Source organism: Chinchilla lanigera, unplaced genomic scaffold, assembly GCF_000276665.1.
Source record: "Chinchilla lanigera isolate Chin_1 unplaced genomic scaffold, ChiLan1.0 scaffold00064, whole genome shotgun sequence".
Classification (NCBI taxonomy): Eukaryota; Metazoa; Chordata; class Mammalia; order Rodentia; family Chinchillidae; genus Chinchilla; species Chinchilla lanigera.
The window spans coordinates 5,874,837-5,897,552 of NW_004955465.1; the positions used below are offsets into that span (position 1 = coordinate 5,874,837).

The following is a 22,716-nucleotide window of genomic DNA, read 5'->3' on the forward strand; positions in this document are numbered from 1 at the left end:
AAGGGGATCCCTATTACTTCTGTTCCTTGGCCTGTGAAGTGAGTGGTTTGTTCTGTCATGTACTCCTGTCGTGAGTTGCTATCTCACCAGAGGCCCAAAACAAAAAAGTCACTCAATCATGGACTGAAACTTTCAAAACCCTGAGCTAAAACAAACCTTTTGTCTTTATACATTAATTACCTGAAGTATTTTATTATAGTGATGGAAAATTGGTATCAATTTTTTATTTAAGTTTATTTGTTAGAATCAGGCTTGAAAAAGATCCTCCATTTCAACTGGTTACGCTCATTACAATGCCACATTAAACAGTTGTGAAACAATTACCATCTGTTTTTTTTTTCTTTGCGACGTATTTGTTAAAACAATCAGACCATTTGTCCTATAACATTTTTGGTCTAGAATTTGCTGACTGCATCTCTAGGGGATCATTTAACATTCTCCTTTCCCACTATTATGCACTATAAATTTGTTGTGAGATCAAAAGTCTTGATCAAATTCACCTTCAGTTGGCAATACTATGGGCAGTGATGGGTACCTCCCTCAAAAGCACATTATGTCTGTACTTTTATTATATGAAGAGCTATTGATAATCATTCCCGAGCTCCATTATTTCACTAGAGGATACAAAACAATGATATTCTACTGTTCTGTCTTTGTTGTAGGCAAATGAATCAGATAGAAATATTATAAGCAGTCTGACAGGGCTAGACCCTCGAAGGGGCCAGTGGGGAAGACCAGATGCCTTGCAACTGTGGCGGACACAGGCACCTCCGCTGTGGGCCAGACCTCCAGACAAAAGATGTAACAAATGCACCCACATACCTCCCTAAGGATAAACATCAGGGACTGACATTCTAAATAGGTATCAATCACCTTGAGAAAGCCTGGAAGAGTCACTAACCGAACCCTCTACAGGAAAAGCCCCTCTTTATTCACACTTACTTGCTACATGACTCGCTTCCCCACTTGATCCCGATTTAATCACTTTTACCTGAGCAATTATAATCTCATTGGTTGACCACAGTTTTATCCCACCTCATGCAAACCTTGCAATTTCCCGTGTTTCCCACCTTGGACCCTTGGGTTTGCTCTATAAAAATCCCTAAAAAAGGCAGGTTCCTTGACAAACCACTTGGGACCCCTTCTGTCGCTCCAGGGGAAAGAAATTTTCTTTCCCCTATGAATATATTCAGCTCTTAACCTCCGTTGTTCCTAAAATTCATTCTTCAATTTTAGAGAACATGAACTCGTACCAGATATCTAGCAGGTTGGGAGTTTCTTTTCCCTGTATCACCTTCGTATATTAGCTAGAATACTTCTGTAAAGAGAAACTGTCCATCAGGATTTGGTTTCCTTGAAACACAGTTTGTACAGCATCATCAAGGAAAAATGTTGCTTTCTTTCTTTATTCTATCAGTTTTCAAAATAAAGAATTAGATCTACAGTATCTTCCAAAGGTGACTAAAGGGGATTGTTTCGATTTTGTTCTTGTTTTTGTCTTTCGGAATCATCGTAAAGTCATAGGTTGAAACATATTTAAAGTATTTTACCCATTTTAATTATTCTTATTGACCCTAACATGATCTTATACTATTCTTTGATGCCCCTCATTACTCCTACATAACTTCTTCACTTTCTCCTCCTACAGAATGATCAAGGCCCATCTCATATTTTCCTGTCAAGGGCTGGAACTAGCCAATCTCTAACTCTTACATACGACTTTTTTTAGTTTTAGTGCCATTCAAAAGCTTTCCTACACTCAGGCATGGTGGTGCACATCTGTAATTCCAGCACTCTTGGAGGCTGAGGCAGGGAGACTACAGGTTCAAAGCCTACCTGGAGAATTTAGTAAATCCTTCTCTCAAAATAAAAACAAAATATTTAAAGGGCTGGGCCACGGATTCAGTGCAAAGGCCCTGGATTCAATCCCTAGTACCGCCAAAAAATAAAATAAAAGCTTCTTTATTTTTATGAGGGCAAATATATCAATCACCTCCCTCATTACCTGTGGATTTGGAGAAATGATTAGGCGTTTTCTCTACTTCCAGGCTATACAGAAATTTGCCTGCTACTTTTAAGTTCTAATTTTTCACAGGGCAATCTTTAATACATTTATAATTTTGTTTTATTGTGTGGTAGAGACTACTGCACCCTATTTAGTAAAAAGGCTGGAGAAGTAGCTCAGTGGAACAGTACTTCTCGAGCATGCACAAGGCTCAGAAGAAAAAGAAAAAGGCAGTGAGGAGAGAATGATTGCATATGACCTTGATTGCACATTAAACAATCTAACCGGGTCCATATTTGAATTTTCTGTTCTGTTCTATTAGCATATTGAATCAAAGTGCCAATTCCACTCAGTTTTAATATAGAGAAGATTTCTATTAAGATTGTATATCTAGATTGTAACTTTTTATTTTTATTAATATAATATTTCATTGTATAAATTTTCTCTCATAACTATATCTTGTAAAACACCCATTTCCACTCAGGATTTCCTTTTTTGACCCAGGAGTTAATAGAATGCTTTTACTTTTCTAGGTTAAAAAAAGCCTTCATATTTTTTACTTGTTCCTACTTTCATCTTATTGTGGGCAAAGGATCATTTCTGTTCTTTAGAACTTTCCTTTGTGACCTAAGATACAAATAATTTTCATGAATGACCATGTGATCTGGTAGAGGTGTGGAGGTTGACCATGGTCCGCAACTCCTTCGCTTCTGTAAATGTGATCTTATACGGAAGAAAACTCTGCAGATGTGATTAAATTAAGGGTTGGGCTTTCTAGTTCGCCATTACAGCACTGTTTAAATTTCCATGCATTACAGCGCAGATTAGAAAATCCTGATGGACTGTGAACTCCCTACTATTCAATCTGTTCAAATAAGATCCCCGAACCAAACAAAGGTAAATGTCTGTTCCTATTATAAACTCTCACCCTGCCAAAGGAGTTAACGAATTGACTCTGGCACCCAGGACAACAGTGCGCCCTTAAAAAGATGGCAAGAGCCAAACGATCGCAGGAACCGAAGCCACGTTCCGATGCAGCAGATGCCCAAAAGCTCTAGAGTGGGAACCTGCCCTCCGGTCTCCAAAAGTCATGCAACCCTCCCTGGACCCCGCCCCTTTCGGTCAGCCTGCCTCCTGCGCGCAGGCGCGTTCCACGTGCTCTTCCGCTCAGCCAATAGCCGGTGACGTTGGAGGGGGTGGGACTTCCGTCTCCGCCGCGGCGGCGGGTTGGGCGTGCGGGCCCCGCCCCCTGTCAGCGCTGAGACCGGAAAGATGGCGGCGGCCGCGGAGTTGAAGCTGCTGGAGAAGTCCCTGGGGCTGAGTAAGGGGAATAAGTACAGCGCTCAGGGCGAGCGACAGGTAAGAAACGCAGAGGCGACGCGCAGGTGAAGAAGTGGACTGTGGGCCGAGCCGGGCAGGAGCGGCCGGCGGGCGTGAGGATGCGGCTTCCCGGCTCCCCACGTGTGCGGCCGCGGCGCGGGCTGGTTCCCTCGGGCTCGTCCGGAACTTTACCTGCGGCGGGGCTGTCAGCGGCGCAGGCGGGGCAGACGAACGCTCCGAGAGGCCTGCAGACCCCGCTGGCGCTAGCGGTCAGCGCCTGCCGGGGCCGCGATCGCTCGGCTCGTTCACGCCCCGCGCAGCCGCTTCCCAGGAGCGGCGCGGCCGGGTGGCGCTGCGACGCCGTCCCGGGCGTCCCCCTCCTGCGGACGCTTGCTTTTTGGCTTCGTGGGCGATCGCGGCGGTGCTTTAAAGCGCAGTAGTAAAAAGTGCTACTTTGAAGGGTGGGTGTCCGAGAGAACGCCTGCTGTGGTCTTATGCAGCCGGAAGGGTTCGGAGAAGGAAGGAAAGTTACAGGGTGTGAGAATGACTGAGGTGTGCGGGCCCCGCTTTCCCAGGGCGTTGGAGGACGTGTTGTTTTGTAAAGATCGTCAATTAAAAACAAAAGATCGTTGCTTTCTGTGGAGAGAGTGGGTTAGAGTAGAAGCGACTACTTTGGATTTATACGTTTTTTGCTCCTTTGAAGTTTTTTTCCGGATGATGTATGTTTTTCCCTTAACTTTTCCTTCGTTTAATACAGGTTGAAAGAATCTTTTTGTCGTAGCCGGGTGTGGTGGCACACGCTTATAATCCCAGCACTCGGGAGGCTGAGGCAGGAGAATCGCTACCATGTTCGAGGCCAACCTGGGCTATATAGCAAGTCACTGTCTCAAAAAGCAAAAACAGATCATATCGGGACAGCGTAGTTTTTACAACCAAGTTAACCTGAAGCCTGGAAGATTTAGCGACTTTCCTAAAATCTGTGATTGGTAGAAGAGTACATAATGGCTCCAAAGTGTTCTGCTTCAGTTTTTTCCTCCATCCCCGTGTTCCTTCTCCTCAGCCACTACCACCTAGTTGGCTTTATGTTTTATAGGATACGTTGCCGAGACCTGAGTCTTGCCTTCAGGGAGCTTATTAGCTAATATGAGAAACAGTCAATGCAGTTCATTTAAAACACAAGAAAATGTGTACTAATGATGGGACGCCTTAGTGAGGAATGTAGAAGAGGAAGTTAATACCTGGCTAAAAAAATAGCGGCCTTATGTTTTCCACGAAGGAGCTGGTGTTTAAGGGTTGGGGTTTGAAAGATGTGTAAAACGAGTAAATTATGAAAGGTTGGAAAGTTTGGAGCACTTAAGTAAAGCATTACTAGGAATGATATGCAAGGTAAAACCAAAGTTACACTGTGAGGCCCTACTGTGAGGACGTTGGGGTTCAGGGTGTGGGGTTTGTTTGGTTTTTAATTAAAATATTTTAGTGGTGGGCAGCTATTAAAGTTTCTGTTTATATATGGGCTAAGGGATTGGATATGAATAAGATTTAGCCCTTTCAGGTAGACAACTGGTAACAATAAACCAGCAATAAGGCATTCTCTGCCACCTTGCCAATAATAAGTAAAAATTCAAAACAGTCCAGCGATTCAGCTCCAAGACAAAGGTTCATTAAATTGTGGTACGTCAACACGTGCCTAGGCAACCTTTATAAGTAATTACTTTGCAGACCATGGAACCCTAAGATGGATGTGAAAATAGTATGTGTCCTGTGATTGTGACTGCTTAATATTTATGTCTTTTAGGTTGGGTAAAGAAAAGAGGGCAGACTGTCAGGCTAATTCTACTTTATTCAAGCTCTCTCTGCCATTACGAACACAGTGAGCATGGTTCTTTAAAATGAAGATAAGCTTACCTTATAAAACGATATAAAAGGAAGATACAACTTCATTTTAGAAGATTTCAAGTGAAGATGCGACTTTTTGCCGATCTTAGAGGCTATAATGATTAGATGAAAAAGTAACTTAAATTTTTTTGAGTTAACATGGCAGGTTGTGGATAGTTTAGTTTTGTAATAATTTTCTTTAGAGGAGAAAGTCAGTGACAGTGTGCTAGGGCTTTTTAAGTATATGTCACTTTCTCTCCTGAGCACATAAAGGGCTTACGGTTTTCTGCAATATAACTGCATTTCTTGGGTAGCGTGGCAACTAGTGGGCATTGGGGCACCTGGTTATTTCTAGCTAATGGGCCGCGTGAAGTGACAGGGGATTGCTGCTAGATGAAAACACTTGGTTGCTGGTGCAGATGTCTCCAACAGTCCCTTGCTGTGGTGACTGTAGAGACACTCTTGCCACAAAGATGAAGCTGGAATTGCTGGGTTACCACTCCCAACGGTCCTCCAGACGTTTGCATAAGTAGGAAATAAACTGTTATTGTACCAAGCCAATAAGAGTTTACATTTCAGTAGTGCTACATGATTTCATTTACGGGCACAAGTAATCTTGATTGAAATTTATACAGTATTAGGATTTCCATTTTCTCATAACTTTGTAACAGTTTTGAAGTAACAGTATGATTTTTTGCAGTGTTATTACCAGTTTTGTCAACAAGCATCTATTATCCAATCAGAAGTTATGTAACTGCCATTTTCTTGACTTACATGTCTGTAATTTAGTATCAGAGTAAAATCCTACTACTATAGGTTGGTTTTAAAAAAAAAAATACTTGAGGGATTTAGTGATTACTTAGAAGTAATGAGTGTGTTGGTCTTTGATTTTTACATTTATCTGATGATTTTTTTTTTCTTTTTAAGATTCCAGTTCTTCAGACAAACAATGGCCCAAGTCTAACAGGATTGACAACAATAGCAACTCATTTAGTCAAGCAAGCTAACAAGGAACACTTGCTGGGAAGCACTGCAGAAGAAAAAGCAATGGTCCAGCAGTGGTTAGAATACAGAGTCACTCGAGTAGACGGACACTCCAATAAGGAAAACACCCACGCTCTCTTGAAGGTACCATGACTTCTCTTTCTACTCTGGGTTGCATGAAGTAGTAAGCAGAAGTCTACCTGTGGGTTCCAACTTGGTACCCTCCACCCCCTGTCCTCCTTCCCCCTTTAGATCTCACCCGAGACACCCTGCCTCAGATACTTTCTGGCCTGCATCCCCTCAGCTACATGCAGTTGCTTGTACAGTCACGGCACCCTCTGCTTCTCTTTCAGGGTACTTGACATGTCAGTAATTATAGTTCTGAATGATTTTTTTAAAATGTGATGCGTGGCTCAGTATCTGTTTCCCCACTTAGCAATTGTGCTGTCTAGATAGCGGATAAAATGTTCTCTCAGAGGCAGAAGGGAGTAAGAATCTTCGGAGGTTGTACTTTAAAACAAACTGATCTGAGAAATCCCAACTTTCCTTCTCTTGAGAATCTTAAGATTTGTATTTTCTTTCCAAAGGTATCAAAGTAGAGTAAAAGAACTTGTTGATATAAAATAGCAGTCAGATAATTGGCTCCAGAGACATCAAAAGCAAAAAGCATACCAAGTGCAATTTTTTTGTTTATTATATAAAACAGATTTTTTAAAATAATTTTTTAAAAAAAACATGAACTATGAAGGAATCTTAGAGGTCATCTGTATGACCACATACATCCTGATTTTGTTACTGGTTTATATAATGGTAATATAAATTGAGCAAGAATGTTTTTCCTTATTTTGGCAGGTAAATGATTTCAAATACAGTCTTAATTCTAAAAGCTGTAAGAGAACTGGCAGAAAATAAATTTCAGGCCTTGTTTCTTAGGTCTCTCGGAATCAACCATTCATTCTCGGTATCAGAATTGATCCCTTCTGGGGATCTGGCCATCCTCCATAATTTGTATGGCGCTATGTGTTTTTGAGGTGTCTTCCTTGCTCTGCCTACTTGCTCATTTGTACTGATGACACAGCACCTGCCATGTGCCAGGTACAGTCCCAAGGGCTGGGGAAGCCTTGAACAGTTTCTGTCTTCAAAGAGGTCAGACTAGTCGGGGAGACCAGTGTCCAGAGAAAGGACTGCAAAGTGATTTTTAGCCCTGTGGGCGCAGAAGAGGAGAGGGTTGGTTTCTTTTGCTATGGTACTATTTTAAGACAGATTGTGTATTTTAAAGGCAGTCAATATTAATTACAGACTGCCTTGGTTTATCTGTACTTAAGAAATACAAATAAGCAAATAAAAACAGTTTAAACATCTGCTTTCCCACCAGTTTAGTCACAAACTATTAAATCTCTTTTGTATTCCCTTTTTTTTTTCTTTCCATTCATACATACCTGTATTTAAAAGATTGGCATCTCCTGGGCATGGTAATCTGTTATGTAAACATTCCCATTTGTTTCCTTAGGCTAAGTTCCTGCAAGGGAAATGCAAAACCCAAAGCCACACCTCCCCTTTGTCCTTTAGAAAAGTGTATTGTTACTGTGTATCGTGTTCGGTGTTCTGGTGGCCTCTTCCAGTACTCACCTGGTACTGCCACTTTCTCTCCCATCCTGTCAGCTTCAGCACCGGAACAAGCACATGAAACATTGTTTATTTCCTTTTTTTCAAAAAATTATTATTGGTATGGCATTTTTCATGCTTATAAGCCATTTTTATTATTTTAAAAATTTACTTGTATGTATCCTTTGTTCATGTTTATATTGAGCTGTCTTTCATTATTTAATTTTAGATCTCTTGGTCTTAAGATATTTAAGAAGGAGCGTCATTCTCATTTGCCACAATTTTACTTTGCTGTTAAAGCCCACAATTCTAAGATTAGGTTCCTCCTAAATAAGGTAGTATATAATTTTTTAAAAGGCATTAGAAAATAGTAATATTTTAAAAAGACATTACAAAACAGTTACATATATTGAGTCTAGTTGAAAGGTATGTAATTGTTTATTGTACTGCTTTTTCAATTTTCCTATATTACTAAACATTTACTAAGAGTTGGGAAAATAGGAAATATTTCAACAGATTTGGTAATAGCTTCAGTAAGATTTGTTTAAAAAACAAAGGAGCCAGGTGTAGTGGCATAGGCCTATAATCCCAGCTACTTGGGAAACTGAAGTGGGAGGAAGCCAAGTTTGAGAGCAGCCTGGGCTCTGTCTCAAAAAAAGACAAGGAAATGAACATCAAATATAAGTTCTCTTTTGTCTTTTGAGGAAGAAAATTTTTTTTGTAAATCACTAATTAGAAAAATATTAATCATAATGTATAAAAACTACATTTTTTAGACTTTTTTATTTGAAAACTACATTATTAAGAGGCTTTGTAAACAAAGCAGTATGGATTCTATTTTTAGAAGAAATTATGTGAAAGTGTTTTCCAAGCTTTAAATAATTGTTAAATTTAAGTAAAGCTATATTTACTTTTTTCAGAGCTGTCTCCTTATTTGTGTTCACATTCCTCGGTGTCCTCATCTGTACCATCCCCAGAAGCCCATATTCTTGTACTGTTTTGAAAATTCCTATCTTTAAATGAAAATGTGTATAAACTGAAAAGGATAAATTGAGGTTAGCAAACATTTGCTGGTTACTGATCCACTATGTGCCAGGCTCCTTAAGATATTTTAGGGTATAAATGTTTTAAATCTCCCCAAAATTTGTATGTTGAAATCTTAACCTTCAAAGTAATGGTTCTGGGAGGGGATCAGGTCCAGGGGGTGGAGCACTCATGAATAGGACTAGGACCCTTCTGTCAGAGGCCTGGCACCCCTCACCCCTTCTGCCCTGTGAAAAGAGCCCTTGTGAAGCAAGAAGCAGGAAGCAAGAGACAGGAAGTGAGCCCACAGGCATCGCATCTCCCAGAACCTTGATCTTGGGCTTCCAGAAGTCTTTTGAGAAGCCTCTGAGAATACCTAATAATAGTACGTGTAAGTTATTTATAAAACTTGCCTTTAAAGGTAGATGACTCTGTTGTCTCTTTTAAATTGAATGTAATTGAATTCCTGTTCTGCTGAATGATATGCTAAGTTTTAGAGATGCCAGATGTATTCATACAAAACAGTATTTTTAATCTATATTTTGCCCTCTCAGGAAACTGTATTTATACTGGTCTGTCAGACAATACTTCTAATGTAAGAGACGACCTTTGCAGAATTTTATTTTTTAGCATGTGTTTATTTTTCATTCAGATGTGCCTATTAGCTATGTAGAGAGCTAAATAACTGGCTGTTTGTTTGGAGTGAGTTGGTATTTTGGTTTTGGGTTTTTTTGTTTCATTTTGGTAATTTAAAATGAATTTATTTTGTATATATTAACATAATTTAAAAATTGGTAGCCATTGTGTATTTTAAAGGCAGTCAATATTAATTACAGACTGCCTTTATTTGTATTTAAGAAATACAAATAAGCAAATAAAAACAGTTTAAACATCTACTGTCCCACCACTTTAGTCACAAACTATTAAATCTAATAACAAAAGCTTTCTGTGCCTTTAAATGGTATTTAAAACTAGAGTCTTTGAGGTATTGTGAAAATTGGATATCCACATGTAAACTAATGAAATTTTCCTTTACCTTACACCATATATAAAAATGAACTCAAGGGATCAAAAACCTAGATACAAGATTAAGAACTAAAATTCTTAGAAGACCTTTGCATCATTTGAGGTAGGAGTAACTCCTTGCATTTGACATTAAAAAGCACAGGTGACAAAAATAAAAATAGATGTCTTATACTATGTAAAACTTTAAAATTTCTGTGTCACATGACACAGGCTGAGGTATAGATTGCTTGTCTAGCGTGTGCAGGCATGAGGGCTAATCTTTAGCACCACAGTCAATAAAATAAACACACTCATAAAGCTACTCATGAAATGGGACAAAGGATTTGCAAGTCATGTCTGATAAGGTGTGAATATTCAATTTTTAAAACTCTACAACTGAACAAAAAAACTAATCTGATTTTAAAGTGGGCAAAAGACTTGAGTAAACATTTTTCCAAAGAAGATCTACGAATTGCTAACAAGCTTATGAAAAGATGCTGAAATTTCTAGTCATTAGTGAAATGCAAGTCAAACTCACATTGAGATATCACCTTAAGCTACCCCCCAAAAAATACAAAAATAAAAATCAGAGATTTGTTAATCATCATGTACTGTTGGTAGCAGTATAAACTGATACAACTGCTGTGAAAATAAGGGTCGCGCTTCCTCAAGACATTATAGAGTCACCATGTGACCCAGCAATTCCATTTGTTGGTATACACCTAGGAGAATTCAAAACATGTTTCTGAAGAGCTGCTTAGACTCCTGAATTCATAGAAGCATTATTCACAACAGCCAGAATGTGGGGACACCCCATGCATCTACTGACAAATTAATGGATAAACAAAACACAACATATACAAACAGCATGATATAACTTAGCCCTAAAGGTAAGTAAATTATGACATGTTATAACACGGGTGAACTTCGGCATACACTAAGTGAAGTAAGCCAATCACAGAAGTATAAATATGATTCCACTTAGGTATCTAGAGTAATCAAATTCATAGGAACAGTGGAATGGTGATATAACACCTGAAGTGAAGGAAAAATGGGGAATTGTTGCTTAATGGCCATAGAGTTTTAGCTTTGTGAGATAAAAAAAACGTTCTAAAGATTGTGTGTACAACAAGGTGAATATCCTTAACTCTGTTTGATACCCGAATAAGTTCTTTAAAGTATGTACAAAAATTACAAAAGCCAGTAGCTTAGAATTCTTTGCATATGTATTATTAACAAGCGTTTTACATTTTAATGGAAAAAAACTAACATGAGCATGATGTATACATGTTACAGAAAACTGAACTGTTTGAAATAGTCACAAATGGCATTTTGAATATCATTGTCTAATGTTTTCTTACTTCTTCAAAAGGAGGGTAATAATGTTTACTCTGCTTTTGTTTAATTTTGTTTTTGTGATACTAGGGATTGAATGAGGGGGCCTTTGCTCTGAGCTACATCCCTAGCCCTTTTTATTTTGAGGTAGAAGCTTGGTAAATTCTGTGGCCTAGAATTGAATTTGGGATACTCCTGCCTAAACCTGCAGGGATTACAGGCATAGCCGCTGTACGGATCCTATTCCATTTTTTTGTTGTGGTTTTTTTTTTTTTTCTTTAATGACGTGATTGGCATACAGCTTATGATTTTGAGTGAACCTTTTTCTATTAATCTCAAAGATTAACTTTAGTAAGTTAAATGTTAGTACTATGTTTTGTCGCCAGATAGTCTTCTAGACATTTTTAGTTCAACTAAAACAGTGTTGTTCTGTTTTAGTATAGTGTTGTCCTTTGTGCTTTTTAAATTTAAATAATTTTATTATTTTCTAGGATCTTAATTCATATCTTGAAGATAAAGTCTACCTTACAGGATATAACCTTACCTTAGCAGATATCCTGTTGTACTATGGACTTCATCGCTTTATAGTGAGTATTCATATTGTTTTTTTTGCTGTTTTCCCTGTCATGTTCAGGATGGTTTTTTTTTTAATTATCTTGAATTTAAATCAGATTTACATGTTCAACTTATCAAATAAAAATGAGTCATTTTTAGATAAGGTGCTTTGTGCAAAAATTCCTTCCATGTCTCTACTTAACATAGTTGCCTCCTGTTGTTCCCTGGCCTGCCTGAATTCTTAATCTTTGCTTCTGCTTTTCTTTCAAAATTATTTCTCCAACCACCCTTTCAGCATTATCACCTTCATCCCACTCTGCTGGAGATAGTAATTCTATTGCCCATCTTCTGCACACTAGTATCCTAGCACTTTCAATCTCTTAATTTCTATTCCTGTCTGATGTAATTTGACTCTTAGTTTTCCAAACCTGTGTATGGCACTTTTCTTCCCGACTCAACGTAGATTCCCTTCTGCCTGACTTCAGGTACCTAAGCATCTTTGTCTCCTTTGCTCTGGCCTGCAGTCACAACTCTTTCCCTATAACTCCTCAGCAGTTCGCTGCTCCAGTTGTACTATCTATTTATAGCTGGGTTTGCATACAAATAGGCTCTTTCCTGTCTCCCGCACACTTCCACACCTTCATCACTTCCCAGGCCTGTCCTTTATCCTCACCTCTTGTCTTATGTCCTTGCCGCAGAGCCTCCTTTTGACTAGGAATGGAGGTTGTCTGTTAACCAGTCACCTCGTGCACCAGCCCTTCTGCTTACACATCCTTACTCACCTTGTCTCCTTTTTCTGGACACAAGGGATGGTCTTGCTTTTTTTCCAGGCTAATCTATCTGTCCTCTTAACAACCCCTTTTTTCAGCTACTCCCTCCTTTTGAAAAATTGTACCTCATATAGCTCAGTGGCTATATCCTGGCAGGCGCAAGATCCTGAGTTCAACTCCTGGTACCAAAAAAAACAGGAATGAAAAATTGTACCTCATGTAAAATTTCTTTGCAAACAAGTAGAATGCACTTGCCATGTTCTTGGTACTATTCTTCATGCTCTATAACTGTTAACTTACTTAATCCATGTCACAGGCCCGTGAGGTAGCACCGTTATTGTCAGCGCCTTGTTGCTGATGGGATAATGAGGTGTGGGAAGTCAGCCGTCTTTGAGGGGCTCAAATACGTGGCAGACCAGGTCCTGAAGTGGCAGTTTGCTCCAGAGTTTGTATCACCCCAACACCTACATCACCCCTGTGGGAAAACGAAGCCCATGGGTTTTACTATTCTGCATCTCATCCAGTCAGTCAGGTCCTGTTGTTTCCGTCTCCTGGGTGCCTCTCGCATGTGGCTCTTCCCGTGGTCCCTGGTGACATTGCCACTGCCACCAGTCTCATTGCTAATCCAGATAGAGATCCTAATAATATGGAGTGTCAGAGGTGACACTGGTGGCCACCGAAGCAGTCTTCTTGTGACCATGGACTTTTCCTCCCCTAAATAGCTAAGTAGTCCCACCTTCCCCGCGGAGTAAATGTCATCATACGGAGGACTCTTCTCCGACTCCTGCCTCCCGCCCTCGCCTTGCTCCTGCCATGGTCTTCAGCCATAGCGTAGCCCCCATCTACAGATGGCCGGGCTCTTCCTCCGCTGTCCTTGAACTGCTCCTGTCTTTTACAGCCTGGTCCTAGTCGGCCCTTCCTCTCTGGTTCACTCGTCCTTCTTCAGGTATCTCAGCGCCAGCAGTGATTCCTGGGCGAATCACAGTGACAAGCTCTTTCCTTTTCTTTTCCCGTCTTCCGCTATGAAACTGTCATGAGCCGCTTGAATCAAAGATCATATATGTAGCGTGGCTGACACTCCTGGCACATGTTATGCAGTCAGCCCTCCAGAGGCATAATAAATTTATTTTGTATACTTTTCAAGGAGTTTTACATTTATTTCATTATATCTCATAACTGAAGGAGATGAGATAAGCATTATTATTTTCCTTTTATAGAGAAAGAAATGCTTAGAAATGTATTTTATTTTATGAAAAAAATAAAGCAACAATGGCAAGTAATGTATTCAAAGACACAGAGCTCAGTTTTTGGAAGGAGCAGGACAAACCAGATCTTCTCACTCAAGTAACTTAGTGTGAGGGAGCCCTCTGAGCTGCTGGAAACGCTAATAATACGTGATACAGTTACATTCATCCCTCTGCGTCTGCGGCTTCTGCATCTGCAGATTCAACAAAATGCAGATTAAAAATACTAAAAAGTAACAATTAAGCAAAATTATATCTGTGCAGAACATATAGAGAATATGTTCTTGTTCTTCTATTATTCTTTGAACAGTGTAATAACTACTTTATATGGCATCTACAGTGTAGTAGGCATTATAAGTAATCCAGAGATAGTTAAAGTACACAGGAGGAAGTGTGTAGGTTGGATGCAAATACTGTTCCATTGTATGTAAGAGACTTAAGCATCTGGAACTCCCCCTCCCACAGGGGGTTCTGGAACCCATACCCCACAAGTACTATTACTATATTCTTAGTTGTGCCACACAGAATATAATCCCTTAATGTGGATTTATTTGACTTTAATCAAGAATTATTCCTCAGACATCCCTAAGTGATTGTGTTAAGTTCTATATCGTTATGCTATAATGGCCTAACTTAGTACAAAACTCCTCATATTATAAGTTTAAAAATTACTTATTGAGACCCTGCTATATTTGCCCACTATGCTAGACTTCACAAGGGCATAAAAGAAGTACAAAATGGGATTTTCAAAGAACTGTTAATCTCATTGAGGAAATAAAACTTTTACATGAAAACAATGAATTAGAGAAAAGTGAAATATAGTGCTAATCTCTGATCAGAAGATAGCTTGATCATTTAAGGAGGCAGGTAAAGTAGGGTGAAGAATCATCTGTAGCATTTGAACAGCCTTAACTACCCAAGGAAATTCTCATTATTTTAAAAGTCTTCTAAGTGTGACTATGAACCCTGCTTATAAGTAGAATGGTCATATGAATTCTCATCCTAAACAATACTCTTAGCTATGAAAAGAGACCTGTTAATCACTATGCTAGAGCATCAAGAAGGAATAGGACTTATTTTAAACAAAATAAGGAGACCAGGAGGATCGTGTTATATTTCTCTTTGCTCCACCCCCCACCCCAGCTCTTAGCATAGTGACGTGGGCAGCTACGTGCTTTACTGAGATTAGAAATACATAACATTCTATACCTACTCATAGTTCCTATTTTGTGTTGCATGTAGTGAAAATGTAATTTTAGTTCTGTTCATTAGTATAATTAAGTCAAAGTAATTTTTAAATGTGAAGAAAGTTAATTAGAGCTAAAATACAATGATCACATCAGCCTCTTTTTATTCCATTCTAGGTTCCATATATTTTAGTAGCTTTTTGACTTTAGAATGGTGACGTGGCACAACTTCCCTCATTTCAAAACGAAAAAGCCTCCAAGGTAAAGAGGATTTGCTGCTAAGGTATCTAAGTTTCTCTCTCCTGGTGGCAAACCTACAGCTTTCAGCTTGGGGGAGTCCATAACTGACCTGACAAGATTATGCTGCTGTGATTCTGGCTGCCTCACACAGGGGTTCCCCAACAGTTTGGCTCTGAAACAACAACAGTCCTGTTGGCTTTTTATAAGCACGTATTTATCTGTGGCACAGGGGTATTAGTTAACTTTTTAAAACACCATTAGGAGAGATGCATGGCAACCATCAGCAGACCAGTGAATGTCTATCAGGACTCCCAAGGTCTAGCTTCCTGTAGCACTGGCTGTCATTATGAATGACAGTGTTTCTCCTATCTAATTAAAAAAGATGATCGTAAAGTATATCTCCTACAAACCAAGTGTATAGTTGTGTTTTCCTCTTGAATGACTTGTGCAGGTCATGTGATAGGGAACACTCTACCAAAGGAGGGAGTTTGTGTGGCATTTCTTTGCCAGCACAGTGAACACTGTCATAATTCCATAGCACAGAACAGTCAAGTCCCAGCTGCAGAGTTGTTTAATTATGAGTCTCTGTGCACTGGAGGGCATTTGGTGTGTAGGCAGACAGGTTAGACAGTCCTGCGTGTTAAAATGAGCTACCTTAACAATATTTACCCATCTGTGCCTGTTTGTATTTCCCACTTTGCAATGTATATCCTCTTTATGTGTAGTGACTAGGGTATTATAATTAAATGTATGCTTATCTTTTTCAAAAGAACACTGAATGGAGTACACCCAAATAACTGCTGACCATTCCTTTGTTCCTCCCATGAGTCAAAGCATCTCTTCCTCCCTGGTCAAATGTAGGCAAAATATTCACACATAAGACCTTCTCATGGAACAGGCCTCCCAGACTAAAACCTACACAGTGACAGGATTGCAGGTTGCTAGGTATTACATTCAGATAAGGAGACGCCAAGTCCAGTGGGCCATCTGCTTGCATTCACCGGGGTCCTTGTTTGGTTTAGCAGTATATTTATTTGTGGCTTCGTGCATTCCTTCACTTAGTTGTTCACATTGTTAAATGCTTGATTTGTAGTCACCAGAATTACAAGGAAGCTTCAAGCCATCAGCAATCCCACTGTGTTGTGTTTCATTGTGAGCCCAGTACTAGCTGTGGCTGAGCTATTCTGAGACCTGGCCTGTCTTAATTCCTTTGAGAAATGTTATGTTGAGCTTCCTTTGTTAGCAGTGCCTATAAGTGTGGCTGTTGATTATAATATCAGTGACTAATGGCCTGCTTGGAGTGACTTCACTAATAGATAGTCCCTGTGAACAGACTTACTTGAGATTATTAAAACCCTTTGTAATGTTATGTGCTGCTTGACTGTATGATTGTTACCAGCTGAAATACATTTGTTCTACAGTTCCAAGCACCAGAAGTATATGCAGTTCTTTTAGAGGGAAATGAAAAGAAGGAAGAATAGCTGCAAAGCCATAAAGAGTGTTGCAAAAGCAGCGCGGTACCAGTTGGAAGGGTCGCAAGCCAGCACTGCACTGAAACAGGTCACTTAGTCTTTTTCATGTGTCTTCATGGCAGATTAGTGATTCAGAATATTATCTGTTCGGCTTTAAGGTTCAAAGTAATTATGGAGTGCCAGTATAAACAAAACGGAAAGCTTAGGACAAAAGCCAGGCACCACCTCAGACACACTGGCATGCAGACCGGTAACAGGCAGGAAGTGGCAACTAGATCAGTTCCATTTCACTTCCTGTTGTAAGAAAGGGAAAAATACATTAGCCAATGAGAAAGGGATGATGGAAAACCAATATTAAATAGTCCAGGGGACTCCATCACAAAATTCTTAAAAATGATAAATTTGATGAGGGTACTATCTGTTTGGTTTATTTATAGTAATTTCATAAGTAAAGCATCTGAACAAAAAGTATCAGAGATAACAAATTGAGAGGTCAGTCATAATTTTCTGACTCAAAGAGACAAGTTCCAAAGGTTAAGCTATTAAAGGAGGTTAAAGTGGTACCAGTGGTACTTTTCAGAAGAGCTCAGTGTATGTCTGGCAAATTTTTCTGAGGGACATTGATTAAGTTTACATTCCTGAAAGTAGATTGACTGAAAACGTTGATAGATCTTCTAGCTTAAAAATGCTGGAGTAAATCGGAAGATGTAAGAAGCTTTAGGCAGTTTTGAAATAAAAACTATTTTCTACTTTGTTGTGTTCATAGTCCTTCCAGTAGAGGCTCCAAGTGTGAAAGTTTTTAAGTTGATTATTTATTTTGTTGAATGTTGTTAGTGTTGTAAGTAATGGGCCTCATGGCAGCATACACTACTCCTGTGTTAGCAAGTGCTGTTCTGAAATGTAAATGTTAAATATGCATTTCCCCTGTCATCTTCAAAATCTGAGTGTAGAAATTAAGCACAAATCAAACAATAATTAGTCCTCTGTGTTTTACTTTTTCTGAAAATAATATCTCACAAAATGGCTAAACGGAGACTTTAAAAGAGGTCTGAAAGGACTAAAAAATTATCTGAAGTCATGTTAGAATCACGTATTTCAGCAGAAATACAAAATTGAATTAGAATAAAAATAACGGATATATCTTACTGCTTCCACTATCAGCAAAGAAGTTTGCTAAAATTTTGTGTGTGTGTGTGCGCACACACGCGTGCCAAGGGTTGAATAATTCATTTTTTTATAAGAAAACTGACCTCTGTTTCCCATTAGATCTAGATTTGCAGCTTTGTTTTTCTGTTGATTGCCGTCTGTATTTACTTATTTATTTTATAGTGGTGGGCATTGAGCTTAGGGCCTTGAGCATGGCGGGCACGTGCTGTGCCAGTGAGCCCGACACACCATCTTCAGGCTTTGTAAAAACCTTACGTTTTCGGAGGTTGTCACTCTGTATTCCTTAGTAGGTAGAGCACTTACCTGGAATTCTCAAGGCTTTCAGTTCAGTCTCCAGCATTTAAAAGAATCCTTCATTTGCTTTTGAAGTCCTTGGTGAAATTTACCTGTGATTAAGATTTAGAAAAAAGAACAAAAACTTAGCTTTTACAAAATACTTTTCAAAATATTTTGAAATACAGACCAATAACTGATCCATAAACAGTTGCTTACTGCCTCCTATTTCAGTGCACCAGTCAGGTGCTCCTGTTATTTTAAACCTAGTAATTAGGAATGTGTGAAACCATGAATTCTCAGTAAGTTAGCCTTTACGTTTAAAAAAGACTTTCTTGGCAAGTCTTTGCGACTAATATGTGAGTTCATCTCTGTGTCTTACACTTACTATTATATTTGTAGGTGACACAGTGATAGTAACATCTTCCTGATAACTGCACACGATTTTATCCCCTCCTCAGCCAAAATGAGTACGTTTCTGTAATTTGCTGTTGAGCTTGTATGCAGGGCTTCTGTGTATTATTAAAACCTGAAATTTCTATTTTTATGTAACAGAAGCAGTAAAACTCTCACTAACAATATAAGTAAACTGAGCTAGCAAATACGAGTTCAACTAGACATTTTTAAGAAAATACTGTCTACCTTTTTATTGTTAATATTAAATTGTATTCTATAATAGTTATTGAGAGACGAGTGACTTTTGTTAGTCCAGTAACTTAGCAGCATGTTTGCCTGTAGGCACAAGTATATATTAAGTTCTGAAAAGCCACAGGACATCCAGCTCACTAAGTGTCTCCAAGCAAGTCAACTACTGATGGGCTTTGGGCTGACTTAAGTTGTGGGTTATTCTTTTTTTTCCTTTTTTTTCCCTTTTTTTTCCCATTGTGTTATAGAGATTTGCAGTGTCTGTTAAATTAGTAACAGAAGAACTACTCCTGGTGGCTTTCTCTTTAACTGATAAAGTTTGATAGTTTAAAAATTTGTCTTAGAAGTCTTGTAGTCACCTACTTTGGAATTTGAGCCCAGGGAAATCACCTACAGTCTTCACTTCATCTCTCTAACCAGATCTCCAGGCATCCTTGTAGCTTGATAGTAAAGCTACATCTGCTAAAAGAGGCAGGTTTATTGCACACAAAATTTAGAAGGTGTGTTCTTGAGTATTTACTCAGCCTCCTTCATCTGAGTCTGTGATACTGAGAAAGAGGCCTTTCTGTACTAAGCAGTAATCACTTGGAATTGAACAGGTCCTTGTTTTGAGGTTTTCCCTCAGAGTTCAATAGAAAGGTGGCAGTAGTCAGTGTTTATCAGGTATGCGTGTGTGCATATTTTTTTTCCCTTAGGTGCTCCCTCATTTAGTATATTCCATGTCAATAAATCTTTGCTATTTCTCTGTCCCAGACCTTTGGAAGCTACTCTCTTCCCTTCTTCCATTTTCTTTTCCAATAAAGTAAAAAACACTGGGCCTCCAAATCCTGGATTAATGTAAATTTTGCATTGGTGGAGAACTTATTTCCCTTGAAAACCCATACGGTTTTAAACTGAACATAAATGCATTAAACAACTGCATGGCTTTCCCAAGTGGCTGAGATTTTTATTTAAATATGTTGACTTTTGAGAACTATTGGGGTTTTTTCCAATTTCTGTCAGAGTTGTGCTTATGAAATGTTGATATTATGTGTGTGTTTTTAATTTCTACTTAGGTTGACCTGACAGTCCAAGAAAAGGAGAAATATCTTAATGTGTCTCGCTGGTTTTGTCACATTCAGCACTATCCAGGCATCAGGCAACATCTGTCCAGTGTTGTCTTCATCAAGAACAGACTATATTCCAGCTCTCACTAGAAGCTACCCATGCCCTACAGAAGCATGATTAAAAGCATTTAAATGGAAAGTGTATTCTTTACACGGGACTAACAGAATTGATACGCAGTCATTGTTTATTTGTTGGAGCTGATAGAATTTGACAAGTGTAAACTCAGTCTGAATGTTTTATTTGTTCATAAGTTGAAGTCTTGCAGTTTTTAAGTAAAAACTAAACTGCTATCAAAAAAAAAGGTGATTGGACCATAAGTTTCCTTGTTTTTATAGGTGAATTTATTTTAATAAAGGTTGCAAATCAGTGGCTTAATCTTAAAACAAATTTAGACCGTCCTCTGAATGATTGACTTATTTGGCTATTTATTAACTCTTCATGTTTTAAAATTCATTTTCCTTTTATGGATATTTACAGTAGTTTATTAAAAACTGTGATAAATTATGCCAGTGATACAGAAAGGAAGACAGATGTATTTGTTTTCAGATATTTATGTGAACTAGTAAATGTGATTTAAAAAAAAACTTCTTGTTTGTTTCTTTCCTGTATTCAGTATCCATTGGGGTGAGACTAACTACTGAACCGCCCTGGAGGGGACTGGAATAGAGTACATTCCTCTTGAGTTAATGATTCTTCTTTGTTGTTGGGCTGTTGGAATATGCAGTGGCTAAGGAGATGGCAATTGCCACTATCCCACTAATTTTAAACCTCTTACTAAACTGAAAGTGAGCAATCTTAGCAAGGCTGCTAAAAGCACTACTGTGAAAAACAAAGATACTTTATTAACAGATCTACATATTTTGTAACTTTTACAGTGGAGTGAATAATCAGCTATTAAATGCCAAAGAGCTGCTTTTTCCAAACAGGAAAAGGAGGGTCTTTGGACCCTTTACTGGTTATTGCTGTCTAATGTTTTGGTGCTGGTGCTGAGCCTACCCAGTATGCAATTCAGAGTTCCAGTAGAAAGAGCAGGTACGTAGGAATTATACAGCACCCTGGTTGAGTCCTGTTTTTGTCACTTAATAGCCATCATTGATTTTAAGTGAAGCAGTGAACCTTATTTTATTGATCTGTAAAAATCAACAAGCTTTATAAACAAGCAGGATTAAGAGGCAATAGATGTGGAAAAGCCCAAAGTATAACCCACAGCTATCAGTAAAGATTAGTTTCCATTCTCTTCTCCGGGCAGTTTAATTTTTGCTTGTTTATAAGACAGTGAGGATTATAAAGTCTCCCCCACCCTGTTTTTGCCCTTCATCTTACTGAGTCAAGAGATTTAATAGGCCAATAAGTCAAGACCGTTCTTGCGGGGTTGAATTTCTTGATTCATTGCCCGTGGGAACATTTTTAATTTTATAAAATGGCCCTTAAATTAAAAACTGTGGACTTGTATTTTCATGTTCAGAAACTGTGGGGCTTAAATTCATCATAGGAGTTCTAATGCGTATGGTAGGGGCAAGTTCCATCTCCATACCTTGGATTGCAAACCCTCCCTGCAGCACTTCTTCCCGAACACAGCAGGAGGAGAGAAGCAGGACGGAGCGCTGATACCCAGCCTTCGCATCCCAGCCATGCGCTCTGCTGAGCGAGAGCGTTTTTTTGTGCTAATGCCCTCCTCTTCCCCTTTCAACTTTGTGACCCTGAAGCCCTTGGAATCTACATCTCCCACTCAGTTCCTTATGGAAGTGCACAACAGATCCAGCAGCTACTACCCAGCACCGTGTGCCATGACTTCCCACCACGTAGGTCTTAGAGGATGCGGGGATGGGGGAAAGGTGTGAACTTGGCTTCTGTAGCCAAGGTTAGATCAGTGGCAGGGAATTGATGATGTGCTGGCTGGAAGCTACCATTGGAAGCTCTAAAAGGTTCACCATCACTGGGTTGGATGATCTCAGTGTCCTAGGGAAACAATTCCTGTTCTCTTAGAGTTGTCACTGTGCAGCGTGGGTTCTTGTGTCTGGCACTTCCGAAATGTTCTTTCTTACTTAGTAACTTCTTCCATATTAACTTTGTCCTACCCTCAGAGGTTAAGTGTATCCTGAGCAACCAATCCCCTTGGGCCTCTGATTCTGGCATGGAACTCATTGTACAGGTTTTTCTTTCTTGGCCAGATTTAATTTCCTGAAAGCAGAGACTGTATTCCCTTGTATATCCAGCCCCCAGAGCAGTGCCTGGCACTCCACAGTAGGTGCTCAGCATGGGTTTGTTAAAGCAATGCACTGTTCTAGCCCCATTTTGAATTGGCAAAGAGAAACATAAGTGTAAATTACAGTTAGGTACAGCTGTACATAGCAAGAAGACCAAGTATAACACCAAAGTGGGTTGTGTTTAGCTCGTATAAAATAAAAAATGTGGAGATTGGACCATATTTGGTAAGTCCTGTCTTGGCTCCATACTGAACAAGCAGTTCCATTCTTCAATTACATTCTAGTATCAGTGTCAGAGCTTGATACCAGTTCCGATTACATCTAGAGAAAAATTAGATGAGGCCTGTGGGGCCCTCTACTAACAGACCACCTGAAGGACCTTTTCCAGAATGTTCTCTTGGACCACTCACAGTAGGAGGGAGGCCAGAAATGACATTCTTTCAGTAGGCACAATGCCACCTGAGTAGAGGCTGTGCTTGTCAGTGAGGGAGAAGGAAAAAAGGGGTGCTAGTTACACTCTCTCAGGAAACAGTGAGTGGTACTCGAGTCAGAAAATATCTTCTACCAGGCATGGTGGGCCACATCTGTGATCGCAGCATTAGGGAGGCTGAGGCAGGAGGATCACTGCAAGTTTGAGGCCATCCCGGGCTACACAGCTCAAGGGCAGCCTAAACTACATAATGAGTCCCTGTCTCAA

The 22,716-nt window shown here is 39.3% G+C and overlaps 1 protein-coding gene and 1 long non-coding RNA gene across 8 annotated transcripts in view; one reads left to right on the forward strand and one right to left on the reverse strand.

Moving 5' to 3' along the window:
- Positions 1 to 3,218: 3,218 nt before the first annotated feature.
- Positions 3,219 to 20,396, forward strand: Eef1e1 (eukaryotic translation elongation factor 1 epsilon 1). Of its 4 annotated transcripts, none has more exons than XR_263242.2 (5): positions 3,219 to 3,364; positions 6,128 to 6,328; positions 11,644 to 11,739; positions 15,086 to 15,169; positions 19,761 to 19,847. XR_263242.2 is itself a non-coding variant. In XM_005398844.2 (4 exons), exons 1-4 carry the CDS (start codon positions 3,278 to 3,280, stop codon positions 19,899 to 19,901), a joined length of 525 nt encoding a protein of 174 aa, XP_005398901.1. In that variant the 5' UTR covers positions 3,222 to 3,277; the 3' UTR covers positions 19,902 to 20,396. The 4 variants fall into 4 exon arrangements, 2 of the variants coding, with proteins under 2 accessions (XP_005398902.1, XP_005398901.1); XR_001236757.1 differs by having other exon boundaries at positions 15,086 to 15,191; positions 19,761 to 19,842; XM_005398844.2 differs by lacking the exon at positions 15,086 to 15,169 and having other exon boundaries at positions 3,222 to 3,364; positions 19,761 to 20,396.
- Positions 12,962 to 22,716, reverse strand: part of LOC102024660 — a 22,282-nt gene continuing 12,527 nt past the window's right edge. Inside the window, exons 2-3 of one of the 4 annotated variants that reach the window (XR_263238.2) lie at positions 18,091 to 18,173; positions 12,962 to 13,915 (exon numbers count right to left, since the gene is read on the reverse strand). This is a non-coding gene — a long non-coding RNA (uncharacterized LOC102024660). Of the gene's footprint in view, positions 13,916 to 15,199; positions 18,174 to 22,716 lie in introns of those variants that run through there. The other 3 variants (XR_001236759.1, XR_001236760.1, XR_001236758.1) reach the window with 3 other exon arrangements.

Bases quoted from the DNA above. Each gene is read 5' to 3' on its own strand.
- Eef1e1 (XM_005398844.2), top strand. From the start codon at position 3,278: ATGGCGGCGGCCGCGGAGTTGAAGCTGCTGGAGAAGTCCCTGGGGCTG. The intron at 6,329-11,643 runs GTACCATGACTT...ATTATTTTCTAG, and splicing joins ACACCCACGCTCTCTTGAAG to GATCTTAATTCATATCTTGA. The intron at 11,740-19,760 runs GTGAGTATTCAT...ATTTCTACTTAG, and splicing joins ATGGACTTCATCGCTTTATA to GTTGACCTGACAGTCCAAGA.